The sequence below is a fragment of the Chlorocebus sabaeus genome, chromosome 8, assembly GCF_047675955.1.
Source record: "Chlorocebus sabaeus isolate Y175 chromosome 8, mChlSab1.0.hap1, whole genome shotgun sequence".
In the NCBI taxonomy this organism is placed as follows: domain Eukaryota; kingdom Metazoa; phylum Chordata; class Mammalia; order Primates; family Cercopithecidae; genus Chlorocebus; species Chlorocebus sabaeus.
In genome coordinates this window covers 8,210,601-8,234,391 of record NC_132911.1, presented here as the reverse complement: position 1 = coordinate 8,234,391, position 23,791 = coordinate 8,210,601, and the positions used below count along the sequence as shown (strand labels likewise).

Sequence of the window (23,791 nt, the reverse complement as noted above, 5' to 3'; positions counted from 1 at the left end):
GGAGATTTGGTTATGATAATTGATCCTGAAACTGAAAAAATTAATTAGTGGTAGGGGCTGAATTGTGTCACCCCAAAATTCATATGCTGAAACCCTAATCCCCGATGTGACTGTCTTTGGAGACAGGGCCTTCAGGAAGTAATGTAAGTTAAATGAGGTCATGATGGTGGAACCCTAATCCAATAAGATTGATAGGCTAATCCAATAGGATTGATGGTCTTATTAGTGAAGGTCACAGCAAAAAGATGGCCATCTACAAGCTTGGAAGCAAGCCCTCATCAGAAATGGAATCAGCTAGCACCTGGATCTTGGTTTTCCCATCTTCTGGAACTATGAGAAAATAAATTTTGTCTAAGCCACAGTCTGCGGAATTTTGTTATGGCAGCCCAAGCTGACTAAAACAACTAATAACTTGGAAGTTTCCCTTAATTGGTCAATGAATAAAACCCAAACAATCAAGCTAACTATTCACATAGTCATTCACTCATTATTTTTTAAATAATTACTTACTCATTATTATTCATAAACCAATTTTTATAAATCCTGTGAATCAAGGACAGTTGGGGTACAGATTTGAGTGTGATATAGACCTTAACCTCAGTGAATTTTCATTCTAGACAAAAAGAGAAGAAATACAAAATATCTCTGAGAGACAAAAAAACATGACAAGTGCAATGATGTATTTGCAACATGGAATGGTCTTGTGAGTTTGGAGGAGGATGAAATCAATTCTGAAGATTTAAGAAGTCTTATTGAAGCTCAAGGAATCTGTGGAAATTTTGAGCAAACACACACCCTATCTGAGTCATAATGACCTGGAGGATAATTGTCCTACAGGAACAAGAAGGGATCAGTGTTACTTAGTTGGCAAGACAGAAGCCCTAGAGGACAATCTGTAACACTTTTGGGAAGATGAAATATAACAGTCTATAAAATGAGACAAGAAATTTCTATGGAAATGACAAGTTAGGAGAATGCAAAAGGAATTGAAAGAATATTACACACTAGATGGGGTTCTTTGTCTGGAGGCTACAAATCCATTGCCATAAACCATGGTGGAATTGGTTCCATCAACAACTTTAAGAGGCTGTGATCCCATGAATTCTTAAATTTAGTCTGGTGAGTCACATGACCTGAACATCTAATTCATTTGCCTGGAGAATACTTCAGGTGAATACTTCAGTCCGTCTAGGCAGATGAACCAATCTGACTGCACTGATTCAGTAACACTGAGTGAAAAGAATTTTCAAGGTGAGATTTCTAAAGTCAGAAAGGGTATGGTGAAGCTAGAGCACAGGGCCACTCGGCCACTCACACTCTCTGTCATATCTCCCTGGCTACTCTCATCTGATCAGGCATTTCTTCTATCACAGAAAGCTCAGTGATTCTCTTGAAACTAGAAGTTCTAAATCTGTTTCCTCATGTAACTAATGGATGCACAAATAGTAAATTAACTGTAGGAAATTTCAGTATATTAGAAAATGAACAAATTGTGTTCACTGTTCTCTGGTTTTGACTATTAGATACATTCTTGAATTAGAGACAAAATACAGCAGGAAAATAGGATGGGCATTACTGATGAAAATACAATGATAGCTCTCATGAGCCAGGTACTTTTCGTATTATGTATAGACATATTCCATACATGATCTGATTTAATCCTTGTAAGACTCTTCATTTCCATTTTTTAAAGGAAGAAACTAAGGCTCATTGGTGCTGATCAGTTCAACCAAAAAAGAAAAACATAAAATAAAATAAAAAAGAAACTAAGGCTCAGAGAAGCTTAGACCTTTGTCCAAAGTTATATAGTTAACAAGTTGGAGAGCCAGATTCAAGCCCAGGTCTTGCTGACATCAAAACTGGTTGATGCTTTTTTCTACTTTGAAAATTAAAGGGACCATGGGAGGAGTATGTTTATTGGGTTGTTTAGTGGAATTGTTCTTCTATATGAAGCACCCCTACCCCCCAAAATATGCCAGTTTTACCTGCCAGCACTGGATCCCAAAGGAAAAGAAAGACAAGCATAATAAGGAGAGGCTTCATGGCCGGGAGCTTCTGTTGCGGAGGCTAGTGGCAGGGTCTGACATTGGCTGTCAGGGAATAGAGAGAAGAGATTGAGCACATAGTCCTGTACAGAACTCTCAGGCCTGGGGTATGCCTCGCTTCAGGTAGATATGCTACACTGAACACCCCCGAGGCAGCTGTGTTGGCAATGCTCATCTGAGGACAAAAATGGACAGCCCTTTCTAGTTTGACAGCTTTTCCTATTGACAAAGACACTGTTCTCCCACCCAGGTTTCCCAAAAGTACTCATGGAGGCCTGAGAACTATGTGCTGTTACTCTTTTAAATGAATGAAATTAAAATTTGATAAGCTTTTGTTACAATAAAAATGTAAATGCTAATTTTAGAAAATTGGTAAAATAGTAAACATGACAAAGATAGACGTTACACTTGAACTTCACTTCTCAGAGACAAACTGTGTTTCTTAAGAAAGTTTCATCTATGCCTAGTTTGTTGTTTAACATTTTGTTTTACATAGCTATAAACAATATTCTTATAATTAGGTATCCTGCTTTTGTAACTTGATATATACTATATATCAGTGTCACTATAAACTTCATAAATAGTATTTTTAAGTGTTGCACAATATTTCATCAAGGTCATTTAAAATAATTGTCACTATTTAAACAATTTTTAATTGAAGTATAAATGACATACAAGAAACTTCAAATACTAAAGTGTAAAATTGGATAAGTTTTGCCATATCTATACTTTTGTGAAACCATCGTCACCTTCAAAATAATGAACATATCCATTTCCCTTAACATTTTTTCGTGCCTTTTGTAATATTCCCCTCCTGATTATCTTTCACCTCTCAGTTAACTTTTCTGCTGACACTATAGATTACTTTGTATTTTCTTGGAATTTCATGTGAATAGAATAATATATTCTAATATATTCTATACTCTTCCTCATTGGGTTTCTTTTACTCAGCATAATTATTTGAGATTCATCCTTGCTATAATGTGAATTAGTTGTTCATTCCTTTTCATTGCTGAGCACCACTGCATGGATATACATCTATGTGTTTATCCAGTCACCTATTATTGATGGACGTTTGATTATTTCCAGTTTTTTGACTATTGTAAATAAAGCTGTTATGGACATTCATGTACAAGTCATGGTATGGATATATGTTTTTATTTTTCTTTTGCAAATATTCGGGAGTAGAAAGGCTGGGTCACAGCTGTATGTTGCCATCAAGAGATCCATCTCACATGCAATTACTTTCATAGCCTCAAAGTAAAGGGGTGGAGAAAGATATAGCAAGCAAATGGAAAAGAAAAAGAACGGTGGTTGCTATTCTTATTTCAGACAAAACAGACTTTAAAGCAACAATGATCAAAAAGAACAAAGAAAGGCATTACAAAATGATAAAGGGTTCAATTCAAAGAGAAGACTTAATAATCCTAACTATATATGCAACCAACATTGGAGCACTGGGATTTATAAAACAAGTTATTAGAGAGACCTATAAAGAGACTTAGATAACCACACAATAATAGTGAGAGACACTGACACTCCACTGACAGTGTTAAGCAGATCATTGAGGCAGAAAACAAATAAAGATATTGAGGACCTAAACTCAACACTTGACCACATGGACTTGACAGACATCTGTGGAGCACTCCACCACACACCAACAGCATACACATTCTTGTCATCTGTACATGGCACATACTCTAAGATCAACCACATGCTTGGCCATAAAGCAATTCTTAACAAATTAGAAACAAAAAGAACTCATACCAGGAACATTCTCAGACCACAGTGCAATAAAAATAGAAGATCTCTCAAAACTATACAAGTACATAGAAATTAAACAATATGCTCCTTAATGACTTTTGGGTAAAGGATAAAATTAAGGCAGAAATCAAGAAATTGTTTGAAACTGGGCCAGGTGCAGTGACTCACACCTGTAATGCTAGCACTTTGGGAGATTTAGGAAGGTGGATCGCTTGAGTCCAGGAGTTTAAGGCCAGCTTGGGCAACGTGGTGGGACCCTGTCTCTACAAGATTAAAAAAAATTAGCCAGGTGTGATGGTGCACGACTGTAGTCCCAACTACTTGGGAGGTCAAGGTGGAAGAATTGCTTGAGCCTGGGGCGTTGGGACTACAGTAAGCTGTGGTTGTGCTACTGCACTCAAGCCTGGGTAATAGAGTGAGATCCTTTCTAAAAAGAAAATAAATTTAAAAAAAAAATAAACACAATCAGAAATGAGAAAGAGGATATTACCACTGACCCCACACAAATGCAAAAATCCCCCCGAGACTATTACGAGCATCCATACGCACATATACTACAAAGCCTAGAGGAAATTAATAAATTCCTGGAAACGTACAATCTCTCAAGATTGAACTAGAAAGAAACTAAATGCTTGAACAAACCAATAATGAGATCTGAAATTGAATCAGTAGTAAAAAATCTACCCAACAGAAAAAGCCCAAGGCAGGAACCTATCATTTCTACGTTAGGTTCCTACCTTGGTTTCAAGTGAACTCCAGTTGGAAGTTCACACTAAAATTGACACAAGAGGTGCCTGGTCATAACATGTCCAATTTTTTAGCAACCAGCCAGTGAGGGCATGGGTTTATGAAAAGCAGGTATGGGAGTATAAAGGTCATAAACAGTATAAAGAATTACTGGCTGAGGCTCCCAAACAAGCCAGCGATCACTCTGAGAAACAAAAGACCTGGAAACCTCAACCTCAGAGAGGACATACTCAATGGGATATTGGCATTGCCCATGCAAAGAAAGCATTGAATATGACTCAAGAAGAAATAACAAAACAATATACTTTTATCTATGTTGGTAAACAGCTGGAAGAATCTTTAACCCAAGCACAAACAATGTTGCTTACAAAGCCAAAGTTAAACAACCCAAAGACTATTATAGTGCCATATTTTTTTCCCCAGAAAGGACTATTACTATTATTCTTCCACTATTGATAAGGACCTGGTTCACTGACTAGTTCCCCAGCTACCAGCAATTCCTGATTTTACTTAAATATCAGAACAGGGCAGCCTCTGAGTTTTGCTCTAAGAGGTAAAGAATAATTTCAACAACTGTCAGAGATCGTCTCTTGTTTTCTAGACCTCCCCTGGCTCAGTGTCTGGTTCACTGTAGGTGCCATGAGTTGGGAGCTGACATAGTTCATAGACTTTGGAGATAAAGAGGGGAGATCTACGCATCATTTAAAAACAAGTTTGTGGTTTACCAGCACACCAGCTTTTTATTTTCACCCATATATTCCCCTAGGGCCACACGGTGCTCTGGGATTAGAAAATGGAGAAGTCCAGTATGCTCCATGCTGGGACTAGATGGCTCTTTCTTCTACCTCCTGGGTTTGGTATTTCCTTAGGGTCTCTTCTCATCTTCTTGATCTGTGGTGGTTCTGCAACTGCCATACTCTGAGCAGCAATTGAAATGGCCCTGTCTGACCCTCAGCCTTACAGATTCCATATGCAGCGTTTCCAAATGACACAATTCCAATAAAGAGAAATGTATTCTAGCCAACAGTGGGAGATGGAAAAGGAAGCAGTTTCTGTATCCTCTGTGAAGAGATGGTCCTCTTTCCCATTACACATTTTCAGGGCACCAATTCCTTTTGTTTTATAGCACTTGTCACATTGTAACTATATAAATTATTTGTGTCTCTACGATTAGACTGTGAGATCCGAGTACAGATTCCATGACCGTCTTATTTATCATTGTACACCAGTATTGGGCTCACAGTCTAGCAGGCCATCAGTGCCAAAGGTATATTTGTTGAATAAGTAAATGAAATCTAGATGTTAGGTTTATACTTTAACTTTACAATATGTAGTAGTTCTCCCTTATTCATGGGGCTATGTTCCAAGACCCCTAGTAGATGCTTGAAACAGTGGGTAGTACTTAACTCTATATATACTGTGCTTTTTTTCCAGACATGTAGACCTATGATAAAGTTAAATTTATAAATTTGGCACAGTAAGATTTTAATAACAATAACTAATAATAAAATGGAACAATTATAACAATATGCTATAATAACAACACTATAAAAGTTATGTGAATGTGATCTCTGTCTCCCCAAAAATATCTTATTGTGCTCTGCCCACTCTTCTTCTCGTGCTAATATAAAATGATAAAATGCCTGTGTGATGAGATGAAGTGAGGAAAATGACATAGGCATTGTGACATAGCATTAGGCTACTACTAATCTTCTGACCATATGTCGGAAGGAGGATCATCTGCTTTAGGTGATCCTGGGTCACTGAGCCATGATGATGTCAATGGCTGGATCTCAGAAGCAGCTGATTTCGATAACTAGTGGGCAGGTAGTCTTTATAGTGTAGATACACTGGACGAAGGGACGATTCGCATTCTGGGTGCGTGGAGCTGCGTGGTGCAAGATTTTGTGTTACTCAGAACAGCATGCAATTTAAAACTTATGAATTGTTTATTTCTGGAATTTTGTATTTATTTATTTATTTATTTTGAGATGGAGTCTTGCTCTGTCACCCAGGCTGGAGTGCAGTGGTGCGATCTTGGCTCACTGCAACCTCTGCCTCCTGGGTTCAAGCAATTCTCCTGCCTCAGCCTCCCGAGTAGCTGGGATTACAGGTGCCTGCCACCATGCCCAGCTAATTTTTGTATTTTTAGTAGAGACGGGGTTTCACCGTGTTGGCCAGGCTGGTCTCGAACCCCTGACCTCAGGTGATCCACCCATCTCGGTCTCCCAAAGTGCTGGGATTATAGGCGTGAGCCACCGCACCCAGCGTATTTAATATTTTGGACTGTGGTTGACTGTAAGTAACAAAACTATGGCTTGGTGGGGAACTACTGCAAATATATTCGTAACAACTGGTATTTGGAGCACTTTTAGGCATCAAGGACTGTAGTAAGTATTTATTTATTTTTTTTTTCAGACAGAGTTTCACTCTTGTTTGCCCAGGCTGGAGTGCAATGGCATGATTACAGCTCACCGCAACCTCCACCTCCCAGGTTCAAGCGATTCTCCTGTCTCAGCCTCCCTAGTAGCTGGGATTATAGGCATCTGCCACCACGCCCGGCCAATTTTGTATTTTTAGTAGAGACGGGGTTTCTCCGTGTTGGTCAGGCTGGTCTTGAACTCCCGACCTCAGGTGATCCGCCCGCCTCCGCCTCCCAAAGTGCTGGGATTACAGGCGTGAGCCGCCGCGCCCGGCTTTTCTTCTTTCTTTCTTTTTTTTTTTTTTTTTAAATATTGCCTCACTTAATAGACATTTTCGCCATTCACATTTTCAAGATGTTGAAGCAGAGATTTGAGTAAGTCTTCTAAAATCACACATCTGGGACTGAGAAGTCTTACAGAGATTCTAGAACCCAAATTTATTAGCTACTAGTCTATATTGTCTCCTGGGATAAAGAGGTTCTGAAATACAGCAAAAATTCTAGTTTGAATATCTGGACCAGCCAGGAAGAATTTGTAGATGCCAGGGACTGCGGAGCTAGAACCTATGGTAAGGAAGTGACACCAAAAAAGCTACAGCAGGTCTTTTCTTTTCCCTCCCTCCCTCCCTCCCTCCCTCCCTCCCTTCCTTCCTTCCTTCCTTCCTTCCTTCCTTCCTTCCTTCCTTCCTTCCTTCCTTCCTTCCTTCCTCTTTCTCTCTTTTTCTTTCCAGACATCTTGGGATGCAAAGGGCCACAGCATCAGCAACACTTGGTGCCAGCTTCCACAGCAACAATGAGAGGTAATGGCAGTGCTTCCACTACCAACAGGACATTACCACTTGCAGGCAGAAAAAAGACAAGAAAAATAGTGGGTGCCACATATTAGGACTAGTCTGAGACATGATGCAAGATTTTTTAGAAAGAATTTGAGGTGGGGTAAGGCTGGGCTCTCTGCAGTAGTACAAGAGAAATACTCTTTTGTGGCCCTTATTGGGACTTCCATATAACTTAAGGAGGGCAAAGCCTAAACACAGGCTATGGGAAATTTCCCTCTTGGAAGTCACCTGCTCATGAGTGAGTAGCAACCTGAATGCAAGCTCTCATTTTGAAGGAATTGCCAGCCATTGGTCTTGTAGGTTATCTTTATGCTGAAGCCTCCCTTAGGAAAAGGAAAACCGAAGGGTCCTGGCATTTAAAAGGACCTAGTGTGCAGCAAATCCTAAGGAAAATCAGTTCCATTATAAAGGATACAATTTGTGCTTCGTTTATACAATTATGACATTCTTTGGGGGGTTGCTTTATTTATATATGTTTCTTATAATGGAAATCGAGCTCTTACAAGGTAAGGCTCTTGTGTGATTCACCTTTGTAAATTTTTGTGCTGGATTCTGTTTGCGCCTCTACCTCCACCCTCCTGCCATCCCCATCCTACTCTCTGAAAGGACAGTTTAGCTTCTCAGTTGCTTTTTACTTTTTTAAATCAGCAAATGCTTCTAAATAAAATCATCTTGATATTAGAGCTTACGAGAATTATTGTAGTCTCCTTGCGTTAGCTGTCTATTGCTGTGTAACAAATTAGCCCCCAAATTTAGCAACTTAAAGCCACAAACATTTATTATTTCACAGTTTCTTTGGGTGAGGAATCTTGGCATGGCTTAAGTGAGTGCCTCAGCCTCAAGGTCTCTCACACGGCTGCAATCAAGTGTGGGCTGGGTCTTCAATTTTGACCAGGGGAGGAATTGCTTCAACTTGACCAGGGGAGGAATTGCTTCAACTTGACCAGGGGAGGAATTGCTTCCAACCTTGCTCACATGGTTTTGTTGGCAAGATTCACTTCGTTGTGAGCTGTGGGACTGAAAGCCTCATTTCCTCACTGTTGACCAGAGGCATTCTTCACTTCTTCCCCATGTTTACCTCTCCACAGGGTAGAGCACAAAATGGCAGCTGGCTTCCATCAGTGCTGTTGAGAGAAAGGGAGCAAGATAGAGCAAGCAAGATAAAAGCCAGAGTCTTTCTGTAATCTAAACTTGAAAGTGATATCTCATCACTTTTGCTATATTCTATCTGTCAGAAGTGAGTCCCTAAGTTGGCCTGCACCCCAGGGGAGAGAATTACATAAAGGCATGAACATCCAGAGGCAAGAAGCATTGGAGGCCACCTTAGAAGCTGCCTAATACACTCCTGGATTTTGTTTGGGAAGTTTCTCACTAATTTGTTAGAACTTCATTGCTTTTAAGAACATTCAAAAATATTTCATCTGCTTTTTTTTTCTATTTTCAGAAGTCCAAAACACATAGTTTATCATTACTCTATACTAAACATATGTACTTGTTACTCTCAAAAACAGAGAAAGAACAGGTGTCTGGATTTTAGAAGACTGCGTTTTTACTGGGTACTGGAAGGAACTCTTGCATTCAGATTTTATAATAGACTTTGAGGAATGCAGATGGATTAGGAGCATGATTCATCCCTTAAATCACATCTTGAGTAAGGTGGAGGAAGAGGGAGAATATCAGGGTGAAGGAGGAAGGACAGCTTAGATGATGGTGGGTCATCTCCAATCCTGGGTTTCAGATAATGGGAAGCGAGGGAAATGAGAGAAGGTAATGGAGGACCAAAGCTCTGGGTAGAATCTGAGAACACAGGGCACGAGTGTTCCCTTATGTGAATCAAGCTCAAAGAAGTGGCAAGACCATGGCATAGCACTAATTGCATGGTTTTCTTCAGCAGATAGGTCTAAGACAGTCTTCCCACATTAGTTCCTCTTCCCTTACACAGGTGTTCCCAGCAATGGAAGGGGGCAGTAATAGTTATTATATGACTCAGACCAGAATAAAAGTGGTGAAGCAAGGAATATTCCCACCTGGTGCCCGAGGATGATGCTTGAGTAGCAGAACCAACCAATGTACCAAAGAATGGGCATCACCCAAAGAGCTTTACAAATTTTATTAAAATTAAGAATGAGACAAAACTCAGCAGTTGCACCTAGATTAGTGACAGAAGATCAGATGAGAATGAAGATGTTTTAGTAAGTTAACATAATAAATGCTCTCCCAGATACCTCATCACTGTTTACCTCTTTTGGAACTTAAAAATAACTTGGAGAATATATGATCAACTATGAATTGACTAAGTTTAAGTTTCTGTGACCAGGCTAAATAAGGTTCCCAATAGGAATTCAGTTAATTTATAGTATAAGAAAATTACACTTTTGTAAATATGCCTAGTAGACTGACATATCCCTTACATGACTAAAACCCCATTATGCCAAAACATGTCTTTACTGATTCTCCCCGCATTCCTAACCTACTTTCTCTTCTGGCCTCTCTAGTTTAGTGAATTATATTGGCATCCATCTTTTTATTAGCTTTGAAATCTCAGAATCATCATTCATGCCTTCTCAGTATATCATATGGACAATAAATCCTGCTGATCCTAATTCTGAAATTCACCTTGCATCTCTTCTTTCTTTTTAGTTCTCACTACTAGTGTTCAAGTCCTAGGTTACTGGAATAGAATAATGTTGCATTAATAGATTGTGTTTATATAAAATTATATATCTCATAACCTGAAAAATTTACCTTATTTTCAAAAACACCTAACATTTTAACAAATATGAACTCTTAGGCACACAGAATAATTTTATAAAACCCCAAAAGGAATAGGATGGATCAAATTCTTGGGTTCCATGAAATTATAGCTAACGTCTACATAATGCATATAACAGGGTCAAGATACGTTTAAGAACTTCACATATACAAACTCATATAATCCTAACAATACCACAATGTAGGTACCTATTGCTATCCTATTTTATAAATAAGGAAACTGAGATAGACAGAAAAGAAATAACTTGCCCAAGCTCGAACAGTTAACAAGTGATAGGGCTGGGATATAGTACTATGGGTGAAACAACAAGGTGGCTGTGGATGTAAATTAAGGGAGTAAATGTTAAAATGCACAAATGAAAATACAGTGTAAGCATTTATAAAATTTGTATTTATTTTCACCTGATCATCTAAACATGCAATTATAAATTTCATCCATCATGTTAATTATTCATAGATAAGACAGTTTAAGACTTTTTTTTCTCCTGGAGTCTGAAGAAGATGGAGTTAGTATTTTTGCTCCCTCTTTAGTTTTTCAATTTCAATGTTCTTCAGTTTGCAGCAGATGGTCCAGTCATCACAGTATCTAATTGCATGTTCATCAGCATTGCACTTCATTCTGCAATTATAATATTCTGAAGGACATTCATCAATATAAATGAAGCTTCTGGCTTTAAAAAGAGAAGACAAATTATATGACACAATATTACTTATTTTTTATTTTAAATGTCTGAAATGTTTTATAATAAATTAAAAACATTAAAGAACTTTCCCAGAAAAACAAAAACGACAACAAAAGAATGCAAGAGAAAAAGTGGAGATGCTGAATAAAGACAAATGATGATTTCTTCTATAAAGAGAGTAGATAAATGAGGCAGTAGCTGGAAATGTACAGAATTTTAAATGAGAACTATTACCACATATTTCTGCCTAAAATGAATTATCCAGCTTGGGGGTGGCATAGAGATTCATAGTATGGAAATAATGTTTAACTTCTGGAATTAAATTCTTAAAAAAGTCATTGGGGATGGAATCTAGTGTAAGTGGAGGAGTTGGCCTTGAATCAGAGAATGAAGAGAAGGCAGATTATGGATAAAGATAAAACTATGTGAAGAGATATGGTGGTGGAAAAATGGAAAAGCTATCTTTAGTTGCTTCTCTATTCTTGGTGAAATGAGAAAAAAGAATCCTTAATTGAGAGAAGGGGTCAGAGGAGTTGAGTCTTAGTTCCAGCTTCCCAGTGTATTCGGGCTCAAGGCCACGTCTCCTTTACTAAGGAAGTTACTGAGATGTGCACAGGAGCCTATAACCCATAATCACCCATAAATATTCCCTTTAAACTTACCAGGCCTTCCCAAATCCTTTTGTGACAATTTATAAGTTAAAATAACTGCCATGACCAACATCATGAACGTTTCCCCTTATGTTTTCTTCTGTAAGTTTTACAGTCTCAGGTAATATGTTTAAATGTGTAGTTCATTTTGAGTTGCTTTTTGTATGTAGTGTAAGATACAGGCCCAATTTTATTCCTTTGCATGTGAATATTCAGTTTTCTCAGTACCATGTATTGAAGAAACCATCTTTTCCCTATGATACATTCTTCGCATGTTTGTTGAAGGCCAGTTGATTGTGTAAGTGTGGGTTTATTTCTGGGCCCTCTATTGTATTCCACTGGCCTATAAGTCTGTCTTTATGCCAGGAGCACACAGTTTTGATTACTCTATCTTTATAATACATTTTGAAATTAGAAAATGTGATGCCCCTAGCTTTGTTTTTCTTGCTCATTGTTTTGACTATTCGGGGTCGTTCGTGGTTTTATATGAATTTTAAGATTGTTTTTTCTATTTCTGTCAAGAGTGCCATTAGGATTTTGATAGGGATTGTATATAATCTATAAATTGCTTTGAATAGTATGTACATTTTAATAATATTATGTCTTCCAATTCATGAACATTGGATATCTTTCCACTGATTTGTGTCTTCTTTAATTTCTTTCATGAATGTTTGCAATTTTTAATGTACCAGTCTTTCAGCATTTTAGTTAAGTTTATTCTTAAGTATCTTATCTTTTTGTTGCAGTTATGAATGGGATTTTCTTTACTTGCTTTCCAGTTGCTTGTTGTTAGTGCTATAGAAACACAACTGATATTTGTATGTTGATTTTGTATCCTGCAACTTTACTGAATTTGTTATTAGTTTTAATAATTTTGGGGGAGTGAAGTTTAGGGTTTTTGACAAAAAAAAATTATGTCACTTGGAAATAGATAATTTTACTCATTCCTCCCCCCACGACCAGTTTGGATGCCATTTATTTCCTTTTCTTGCCTAATTGTTCTTGCTAGAACTTTTAGTATCATGTTAAATAAATGTGGCAAGAAGGGGCACTTTTGCCTTGTTCCTGATCTTAGAAGAAAGCTTTCAGTTTTTCACCATTGAGTATGAGTGAAGAATTTCTTTTTACTTTTATTGTAAGGTAGGACTACTGGTGACAAACTCTATTTTTGTTTACCTAAGAAAATTATGTATTTTTACTTTAATTTAAAGGGTAAGCTGGGCGCGGTGGCTTGCACCTTTAATCCTGGCACTTTGGGAGGCCAAGGCTGGCGGATCACCTGAGGTCAGGAGTTTGAGACCAGCCTGGCCAACATAGCGAAACCCAGTCTCTACTAAAAATACAAAAATTAGCCAGGCGTGGTGGAGGCTGGCTGAGGCACGAGATTGCTTGGACCCCGGAGGTGGAGGCTGCAGTGAGCCAACGTCGCTGCCACTGCACACCAGCCTGGGTGACAAAGTGAGACTCTATCTAAAAAAAAGATAATATTGCTAGACAGAGAGTTTTAAGATAGTGTTTTTCTTTTTTAAACAACTTAAATATTTCACTTTCCTCTCTTTTTGCTGACGTGGTTTAAGAGAAGTCTGATGTAATTCTCATCGTTGGTTGTCCATAGATAAAGATTTTTTCTCCTTCTGGCTTCTTTTAAGATTTTATTTTTGTCTTTGATTTTTGGCAGTTTCAATACAATATACCTAGGTTTAAATTTTTTGTATTTTCTTGCTTGGTATTCTCTCAGCTTCCTAGATATGTAGATTTTGTTTATTTTCAATTTTGGGAAAATCTCAGTCATAATTTCTTCAAATATTTCTTCTGTTCCTTTCTTTCTCCTCCTCCTGACACTTCTTCACACATATATTGTTCCTTTTGTACTTGGTCTACACTTATTAAATATTCTGTTCTTTTTAATCCTTTTTTCTTTGCTTTCAAGTTTCGGAAGTTGCTATTTAAACTTCTTTAAGCTCACTGATTCTTTCCTTGATCATATCAGTCTATTGATGAATTCATCGTTATGGGCTAACCAGTGTTCCTCCAAAATTTGTATGCTTAAGTCCCAATCCTTAGTATCTCAGAATGTAATCATATTTGAAGATAAGTTTTTTTTAAAGGAGTGATAAAGTTGAAATGAGACTCCTAGGGTATGGCCCTCGTGCAATATGACTGATGTCCTTATTAGAAGAGGAAGAGACACCAGGAATGCATGTGCACAGAGAAAATGCCATAAGAGAACACGGCAAGAAGGCAACCAGCTGCAAGCCAAGACAGGTCTCAGGAGAAACCAAATGTGCTGACATCTTGATCTTAGACTTACAACTTCCAGAACTGTGAGAAGATGAACTTTTGTTATTTAAGGCACCCATTCTGTAGTACTTTGTTATGATAACCCTATAGCAATGCAAGAATGGCCTAATACATCTATATTTATATCGGACAAAATTGACTTTAAGTGAAAAAACATAAAAAGAGACAAAGAAGGCCATCATATAATGATAAAAGGGCCAATTCAGCAAGAGGATATAAAAATTCCAAATATGTATATATACGTACCCACTAGTGGAATACTTAGATATATTAAAAATGTCATTAGAGCTAAAGAGAGAGATAGATCTCAATATAATAATAACTGAGGACTTCAACACCCCACTTTCAGCATTGGACAGATCATCTAGGTAGAAAGTTAACAAATAATCATCGAACTTAATCTGTACCTCAGATCAAATAGACTTAACAGACATTTACAGAACATTTCATCCAATAGCTGTGGCATATACATTCTTATCATCACATAGAACATTCTCCAGGATATACCATATGTTAAGACACAAAACAAGTTTCAACAAATTTTGAAAAATCAACATTATATCAAGTATATTCTAGACAAAAATGGAAGAGAACCTTAAATGAATACTAGGAAGAACTTTGGAAACTGTACAGATAACATGGAAATTAAACAACATGCTTCTGAACAACCATGGAGTCAATGATAAAACTAAGAAGAAAATAACAAATGTTCTTGAAATAAATGCAAATGGAAACACAACATACCAAAACCTATGGAATACAACAAAAACAGTGCTAAGAGAAAATTTTATAGCAATAAATGCCTACTGCAAGCACATAGTAAGATTATAAACAAGCTACTACGCACCTCAAGGAACCAGAAAAACAAGAAAAAATGAAACTTGGGAGAAGGAAAGAAATAATAAAAATCAGAGCAGAACTAAGTGAATTACAGATTTAAAAAATGCAAAGAATCAATGAAACAAAAAGATGATTTTTGGAAGAGATAAACAGACTTTATAAACTGGTAGCTAGACTAACCAAGAACAAAAGAGAGAATGCCAAATAAATAAAATCAGAAATAAAACAGGAGACATGACAACAGATATAAAAGAAACACAATGGATCATTAGAGTCTGTTATAAACAACCATATGCTAAATAATCTATACGATGAAATTTTTTTATCAACACCAATAATCAATCTAACTTTCCCAAATTAATTTTAAAATCCACCAATACTTTAAAATAAATACATATTAAACTGTGGTTTATACCAGAGATTTAGATTATCGATTGACTTATTTATCTTTTCTGAAGCACCTATTGCCTCAGAGCGCATTTTAATATTTATTTCAATTTCATCATTTATATAATTATACATAATTATACTTTTTCTCCATGAATGTTGGTGGTGTTTTACATTTTTATTGAGATATAATTTACTATGAAATTCATTCCTTTAGAGTGTTCCATTTAGTGAGCATCAGTGGATTCTTAAAATGGGATATACTGATGACCACTGAATGAAGGAATGAAGTACGAATATATGCCACAAGATGGATGAATCTTGAAAACATTGTGCTAAATGAAAGCAGACAGACATGAAGGATCACATATTTATGATTCTGTTCATAGTAAATGTCCAGCATAGGAATATACATAGAGACAAAAATCAGATCAGTGGTTGCTAGGGACTGGGAGGAGGAGAGATTTCTTCTTGGGATTACAAAAATATTCTGGAATTAGAAAGTGGTGAGATGAGTGGAGGAAGAGAGATTTCTTCTTGGGGTCATAAAAATATTCTGGAATTAGATAGTGGTGAGAGAAGAAAGAGATTTCTTCCTGGGGTTATAAAAATATTCTGGAATTAGATAGAGGTGAGGAGTGCACAATTTTAAGAATTCACTGATACCCACTGAATAGAACACTTTAAGGGAATGAATTTTATGGTAAATTGTATCTCAATAAAAATATAAAAAACCCAGTAACAATCGTGGAGGAAAGGCATAATTATTTGTAATTATAGAAATAAGGAAATCTTGAATCATGAAGTATTATATAAATGAGGCAATCTCGAATTCTGAAGTTTTAAAATGTGCTTCAGAAATGATAAATAAGTCAACCAGTAATCTAAATCTCAGGTATAAACCACAGTTTAATATATTTTTATTATAGGGTATTGATGAATTTTAAAATTTATTTGGGAAAGTCATCTTGATTATTTAATAAATATGCTTATATATAATTGGCTAATTATGTGGCTAAAAATTAAGGTGGAATCTTAACTCTTACCATACAAAAAGTAATTTCTATATACATTAAATGATATCATATGAGTTTTATTCAACTTTAAAGGAACACAGAGACCAGGTCCTTGCCTGGATCAGTGGTGAAAATGTCCCATGAACCAAGGATTGCGGTGGGGCACGCACCTCTTCACCTCTAGCGCTGCTTCTAGTCATCATTCGCTTTTCATTTTTCCAGTTCTTTACATTTCCTGTGTTCTGTGTGCATACTCTCACCATCTTTTGATCAAACACAACTCTCAAGTAAGTTTGTTTTTTTTTATTATTATTTTTTGAGACAGAATCTCACTCTGTTGCCCAGGTTGGTGCAGCAGCATAACCTAAGCTGAATGCAGCCTTGACCTCCCAGGCTCAGGTGATCCTCCTGCCTAAGCTTCCTGAGTAGGCAGAACCACAGGCACGCGCCACTAACACCTGGCTAATTTTTTGTATTTTTGTTTTTGTAGAGATGGGATTTCATTCTGTTGCCCCTCAGGGGCTGGTCTAGAACTCCTGAGCTCAAGTGATCCACCCACCTCAAACTCCCCCAATGCTGGGATTATAGACATGAGCCACTGTGCCCAGCCTCAAGTGAGTTTATCATAGGTTCAATCACTGCAGTGAACCACCTTATTGATGTCTTCAGCATCAACTCTTCAATCCTCTGAGCAGCCTTCTTGGTACAGTAAAATCTGCCCATGCTTAATTTATTTTCAGACTCTTGAAAGACCTTGCATTTTCTATTACTTATATTTTTAGAACTTTAGACTAAAAAGTTTCTGTCTTACCTGGAGGAACTGTGGACAGCAAGTAAAGGACTCCAAAGATCAAAAACAAGACCCTCATGGTTGAATAGGTAAAGCAGATTAGAGAGAATCAGTAGCTGAGATGAAAAGAACTTCTGTGTACATTTAGTCCTCTTAAGAAGTGAGTTGCTGAGTGATTATTGAACCTTTCAGGAGCAAGAACATTTCTGTGTTTCAATATCAGGAGACAGCATGCAATCGTCATGACTATCAGTCATTAAAAGTACATTTATCAAATGTCAACAGGGTGTGTGCAAATGTAGTAGAAAGCACAGCCATGACAAAGGCAAGAAAGAGACTCTATTGAAATATCAGCATTGTCTTATGCATTCTGGAGGAACTGTAAAAATTAAGGAAGCAGTTATAGAGGAAAAGCATTCATTTTATTTTTCTGATAATAGGAGGAAGAATGTAATACAACAGCATGCTTATTTATTAATATTTTTGGCACTGTGTGTTAGCACGCTTAAGCAATGGAATTAAATTTAAATTATAAACAGACTAGTGAGATACAGAAAAGCTTTTATTTGATTATCTTTCTGTCCAATCAACTGAACGAGATCAACTAATTTTTATATTGAAATCTAAGTCAACACAAATTGTTTGCACATCAGTTATACGTAATATGAGAAGAATTAAAGAAGAGTGGGCCTTAGAGAACCTATAATACATTTTGGAAAGCAAATAATATATGCAAAGCAATGGCAGTGCAACATGAGCATATTTCTGACAAAGAGGCACAAATTACCTCTTAGACACTAAGGAAATGAACATAAACACCAGAATACTTTGCATGCCCTAGGGAATGCTTGAAGAGGGTACGAGTACACTTTATTTATTTATTTATTTAGAAACAGGGCCTATCATGGGGAGGGGGGAGGGGGGAGGGATTGCATTGGGAGTTATACCTGATGTAAATGACGAGTTGATGGGTGCAGCACACCAACATGGCACAAGTATACATATGTAGCAAACCTGCACGTTGTGCACATGTACCCTACAACTTGAAGTTTAATAATAATAAATAAATTAAAAAAAAAAAAAAATTCATGAGTTTTCTCATCTTAAGCAGGAGGGCCTTAACCGCATTGTCTCATGCCTTCAGCCAGTGAGAGTCAGAGAGAGCTAAGGCACATCCAGCTCCACTGCTCAACTCCCAGGTGCCCAGCAGCAGGTATAGAGCGTCGGGAGCTGCAGTCTCCATACTGATGTTATAATAAAAAAAAAAAAAAAAAAAAAGAAACAGGGTCTCACACTGTCACCCAGGCTGGAGTGCAGTGGTGCGATCTTGGCTCACTGCAACCTCTGCCTCCCAGGTTCAAGCTATTCTCCTGTGTCAGCCTCCCGAGTAGCTGGGATTACAGGCACACGCCTCCATGCCTGGCTAATTTTTGTATCTTTAGTAGCAATAGGGTCTTGCCATGTTGGCCAGGCTGGTCTCAAACTCCTGGCCTCAAGTGATCTGCCCGCCTCAACCTTCCAAAGTGCTGGGATTACAGGGGTGAGCCACCACGTCTGGCCAGAATATCAACTTCAGAAACTGCAAAGTACATGCACATTCCTGGTCTTACTTGACCTTCATTCCTTTGTAGATGGTCTCACTACAGGTGAAGTTACTTTTCTCAGTACCAAGAAGGAAGTTCTCTTTCTGCCATGGCTTCTTCTGGGTGCTACTTCTGTAATACTTCAGAGCGTTAGTGAATGGAACATGTGGTTACATTATTTCAGCAGGTCCTCCCTGCCTTTAGAGACTTTGAAAATGACATCTTAAGTTGAATCAGGGATGGGGAGGTCTTGGAAGAGGCAAACTTCATATGTCTTAGCCTAAGGAGGGCCAATGAGGGGCATGAAAGCTCTGGGGATGTTTTTCCGTAAACCTCCATTCAAGTCCTTTCTTCTGAGTTGCTGGGACAGTGGTGCCTGTGCACAAGCCTCTGCCAGCACCCTAGAAACTCAAAGGGGGATCTTAGGGTCACTGTGCTGGTTATTGCTGACTGTTCCATTTACTGAAACCAGAATGGCCTAGGATCATTAGCATCTCTGATCAAGAATCCAGAATTTACTGATTTTTCTCACCTATCTGAGAATTCTTTCTTTCTTGATTACGAGGAAAAGCTTTGGAAGTACAGTTTACACTGCAAAGCAATACAATTTGTGAGAACAAATAATTGAAATCCTTTATGGAACACTAAGGGCAGAATTTTCACTGCTTGATATTTTGTGTGAACATTTGTTTGCCAGCCTGATATAGGTTGGTGCAAACGTAATCGTGGTTTTTGCCATTACTTTCAACAGCAAACATCGCAATTACATTTGCACTAACCTAATAGATTTGGAGCCAGGAGGCAGGCTTGGAATCCTGCCCAGGAAGCCCAAGAACATCGTGTAATCCATGGGCTGGCAATCAGGGATATCAAAGAAGGGTCAGAGGAAGGTTCATTGCATTCTGGGGGTGGACCAGTAGGTACCAGATGAGCACTGAAAGATGACTTAGATCACGGAGGGCTTCAGCAAAGAAGCATAAAGTGCTTTGACAAATGCCTTTCCTTAAAAGAACACCAAGAAGAAAATCAGATAGCCATCAAGCTATCAAATATAAGTTGTCACAGTAGAAGAAGAAAGAAGGCAATTTACCATTAGATAGTTAAATTTGACCTAGAAATTATCGCGTTTTATTGCACATAGCTCTCCAGGAAGGCACCAGACTTTCAATAAAAAAATTTATAATCAAGTATTCATTGTTTACCTTCCTTCCCTGCCTTCAGCGGTACTGACAGCTTTGGGGACTTTGATGCATTATCTGTTTTTCTTCTTGTTGCTAACGGTTTTCTTTTTCTCATTTATTTATTTGAGACAGAGTCTCACTCTGTCGCCCAGGCTGGAGGGCAGTGGTATGATCTCAGCTCACTGCAACCTCCACCTTCAGGTTCAAGTGAATCTCCTGCCTCAGTCTTCCGCGTAGCTGGGATTACGGGTGTGCGCCACCACATTCTGCTAATTTGTGTATTTTTAGTAGAGATGGGGTTTCACCATGTTGGCCAGACTGGTCTTGAACTCATGGCCTCAAGTGATCCGCCTGCCTCTGCCTCCCAAAGTGCTGGGATTACAGGAGTGAGCTATGTGCCCGACTGCTGCCAGCTTTCTAAATCCATTGTTTTCCTTACTTTAAGTCTATCAATATCCTCAAGTTCCTGCCATGTTAAAAACAAAACACAAAATTGTCTTTCTTGTATTTAGTTTGTTTTTTTAACGAATGCCCTAGCTTTTCCCTTTCCCCCTCAGGAATATCATAGTCTCTATGCTTCATTTTCACTTTATCTTTCATTCACTTCTTACCCCACATGTGGCTGACATTTTCCCTCAGCTTTCCATTGAATATATTTTTGCTAAATCACTCAACAAGTTTTTCTCTGTATAAGAGTAGACAAACACATATATGCCTATATCCTATATGTATATTTTCTTTTTACTGATTCCTAAATATTATTTCATTTAAAAATTGGAAAAAATAAGATTATCGTGATAATAGATATAACACATCACTTGATCACTTAAAAGATCATTACTATTTTAGTTTATTTACTTTCCATTAAATGTCTCTCTCTCTTATTCTTGCGATTCACCTATAGCTTTATTTAATAGGTATTACTTTATTGTAAATGTTTTCTTATGCTATTTTCAAATACTCCAAAACAGTAATTTTTACTTTCTGCATAATATTCCATATCATAGATATTTCATAATATACTTATGTAATTATCCTTTCATTGTTAGGCACTGTTTTGTGTTTATACTTTCACTATTTAAATGTTATGAGATTGTCCCGAGGGGCTTCTCTACTATTTCCACATCAATTTCTGGTTAGGTCTCCTGACCCAAGTGGCTGCTGGAGTTGCAGGTGTGCTTAATTTATATGGAGTGAGTGAAACCTTTAGTTCAATATGTTGTGAATTGAAAGGAGAATCTTAGGATAGACTATTTTCCAATATAGGTAAAAAATGGATAATAACTTTGTTCAACTAGCAAAATAAGAGAAAAAGATAAAAAGTAAAGTAAAAATAAATGACAGACATAAAGTCAAACGAAATGAGTAAAATCACTCCACCAGCCGGGCGCGGTGGCTCAAGCCTGTAATCCCAGCGCTTTGGGAGGCCGAGACGGGCGGATCACGAGGTCAGGAGATCAAGACCATCCTGGCTAACCCGGTGAAACCCCGTCTCTAGTAAAAAATACAAAAAAATAGCCGGGCGAGGTGGCGAGCGTCTGTACTCCCAGCTACTCGGGAGGCTGAGGCAGGAGAATGGCGTAAACCCGGGAGGCGGAGCTTGCAGTGAGCTGAGATCCGGCCACTGCACTCCAGCCTGGGCGACAGAGCGAGACTCCGTCTCAAAAAAAAAAAAAAAAAAAAAAAAAAAAAATTCACTCCACCAGTTGTTAGGAGGCAATTTTTTTCTTCTCTTTCTGCACTCAAGTTGATCAAGTCTGTAGATAGATTCTCTTCATAGCTATGAGAAGCATATTGGCACAAGGTTGCTGTCTCTCTCTGTGTAAATGAAGTATTAGCTCTAGCCTGGACGTTCCCCCTAAGCTTCAGAATAAAAAAATTCGACTATTTACTTGACATCTGCTTTTGAATGTCTAATAAGCAACTCAAGAACTCCAGAATGAATTTTTGATTCACACCACTTTCTCTGTTAATACTTACACTGCCCTTAGTCTTGCTCTCTCAGTGATGGGCTCATGTACCTAGTTGTTTAGGTTAAAAAACAAAAACAAACAAAAACTCTGGGGATACCTTTGATTCTCTCATTTCATAATTACAACCCATTAGCAAGCCCAGCTCTATCTTTAAAATATCCTCTGTCACCTAGGTTGGAGTATAGTGGTGAGATCTCTGCTCGCTGCAAACTCTGCTTCCCAGGTTCGAGCGATTCTTGTGTTTCAGCCTCCCGAGTAACTGGGATTACAGGTGCTAGCTACCAATTCTCAGCTAATTTTTGTATTTTTTTGTAGAGACGGGGTTTTGCCATGTTGGTCAGGCTGTTCTCAAACTCCTGTCCTCAGACGATCTGCCTGCATTGGCCTCCCAAAGTGCTGGGATTATGGGTGTGAGCCACTGGGCCCAGCCTAAAATGTGTCTTAAATCCAACCTTTGTTCACCTCCTATGTCATTGCACCATTGTCCAAGTCACTAGTGTCTCTGGAGAGAGCCCTCTAATTTGTCTCTATGCTTCTACGAGAGCTTTGCATACTCTGATTTATGTTCAGACACCAGAGATATGTTTTAAAAGTGCAAATTAAGTCAAATTATTTCCATATTGAAAATCTAATTACGTTTTTAAAAAAAACTACATAGAATAAAATCCAGTCTCTTTACATGGCACACAATGTCCTACCTGATTTGGTTGCTGAATATTTCTCCAATCTTTTTTTTCCTGCTACGGTTTCCTCTTTTCATTCTGTTCCACACATAATTAGTTTTCTTGCTCTTCCATAAACATTTCAAACCCATTTCTACCTCAAGGCCTCTGTTTTTACTATTGGACCCCATTGCAAGGATTATTCTTTTCTAAGATATTTCTATGGAAACTCTGCCCCCCTATTTCATTCGGTGTTTGTTCCCGTGTCACCATCTCGGAGAGGCTTTCCATGATTATTGAATAAATTCTAAAACAAAATTGATATAAAAAGGTCATGTTCCCTGCAGCAAGTTGCTAATATCAGAAATCAGTAACAAAAATATATATTCCCAAATTCATACACAGAGATATTAAAACACAACACATTCTTACATAACACTTGGGCTAAGGTGTACATAAAAATGAATACAAAATAATTAGATCTGAAAAAATGCAAAACACTATAAATGAAATCCTGTGGAATGGAGCCAAAGTGGTATAAAAAGGGACATTTACGGTCTTCAAGACATTTACTAGAATTCATGAAAGGATGAAAGCAGCTTAGTGCTCAACTGAAGAATCGAAATAAATAACAAAATAAAAAGAAGCAAAACCTGAAACAAAATAGGAGGCAGTAAACAAAAATAATATCACACATAAATTAAATAAGAAACGAAACAAAGCAAGAAACATTGTAGAGTTATTTAGTAAGACCAGTAGGTAGTTTATGGGAAGATTCATAGATTAGATGAGTCTTAGGAAAACACAATGAGAAAAAGAGAAAAAAAATAATACAAGGAAGAAAAGGAACATACACTACAGATAGAGAAGAGCTTTGAATCATGATATAATACTTTAAACCCCATATTCTGAATATGTGAATGAAATGGACACTTTTAGGGAAATATAAATTAACAATATTGGCCAAAACAAACTTACAAGTAGTTAATATTCTATCCTTTTACATCCAAAAGGTGCTAGAACCAGCAAGATTTTATGTACAATCCTGAAGGAATAGATAATTCCTATTTCTGTGTTTTTTTGAGACGGAGTCTCGCTCTGTCGCCCAGGCTGGAGTGCAGTGGTGCCATCTCGGCTCA

General features: G+C 37.7%; 1 protein-coding gene across 1 annotated transcript; it reads right to left on the bottom strand.

Moving 5' to 3' along the window:
• Window positions 1–11,093: 11,093 nt before the first annotated feature.
• Window positions 11,094–17,332, bottom strand: LOC119618891 (beta-defensin 131A-like). Its single transcript, XM_037983511.1, has 2 exons — window positions 17,275–17,332; window positions 11,094–11,257 (listed from the first exon to the last, which is right to left on the bottom strand). The coding sequence occupies exons 1-2, from the start codon at window positions 17,330–17,332 to the stop codon at window positions 11,094–11,096; spliced, it is 222 nt and encodes a 73-aa protein (XP_037839439.1).
• Window positions 17,333–23,791: the final 6,459 nt, after the last annotated feature.

Bases quoted from the DNA above. Each gene is read 5' to 3' on its own strand.
- LOC119618891 (XM_037983511.1), bottom strand. From the start codon at position 17,332: ATGAGGGTCTTGTTTTTGATCTTTGGAGTCCTTTACTTGCTGTCCACA. The intron at 11,258-17,274 runs GTAAGACAGAAA...CTCTTTTTAAAG, and splicing joins GCTGTCCACAGTTCCTCCAG to CCAGAAGCTTCATTTATATT.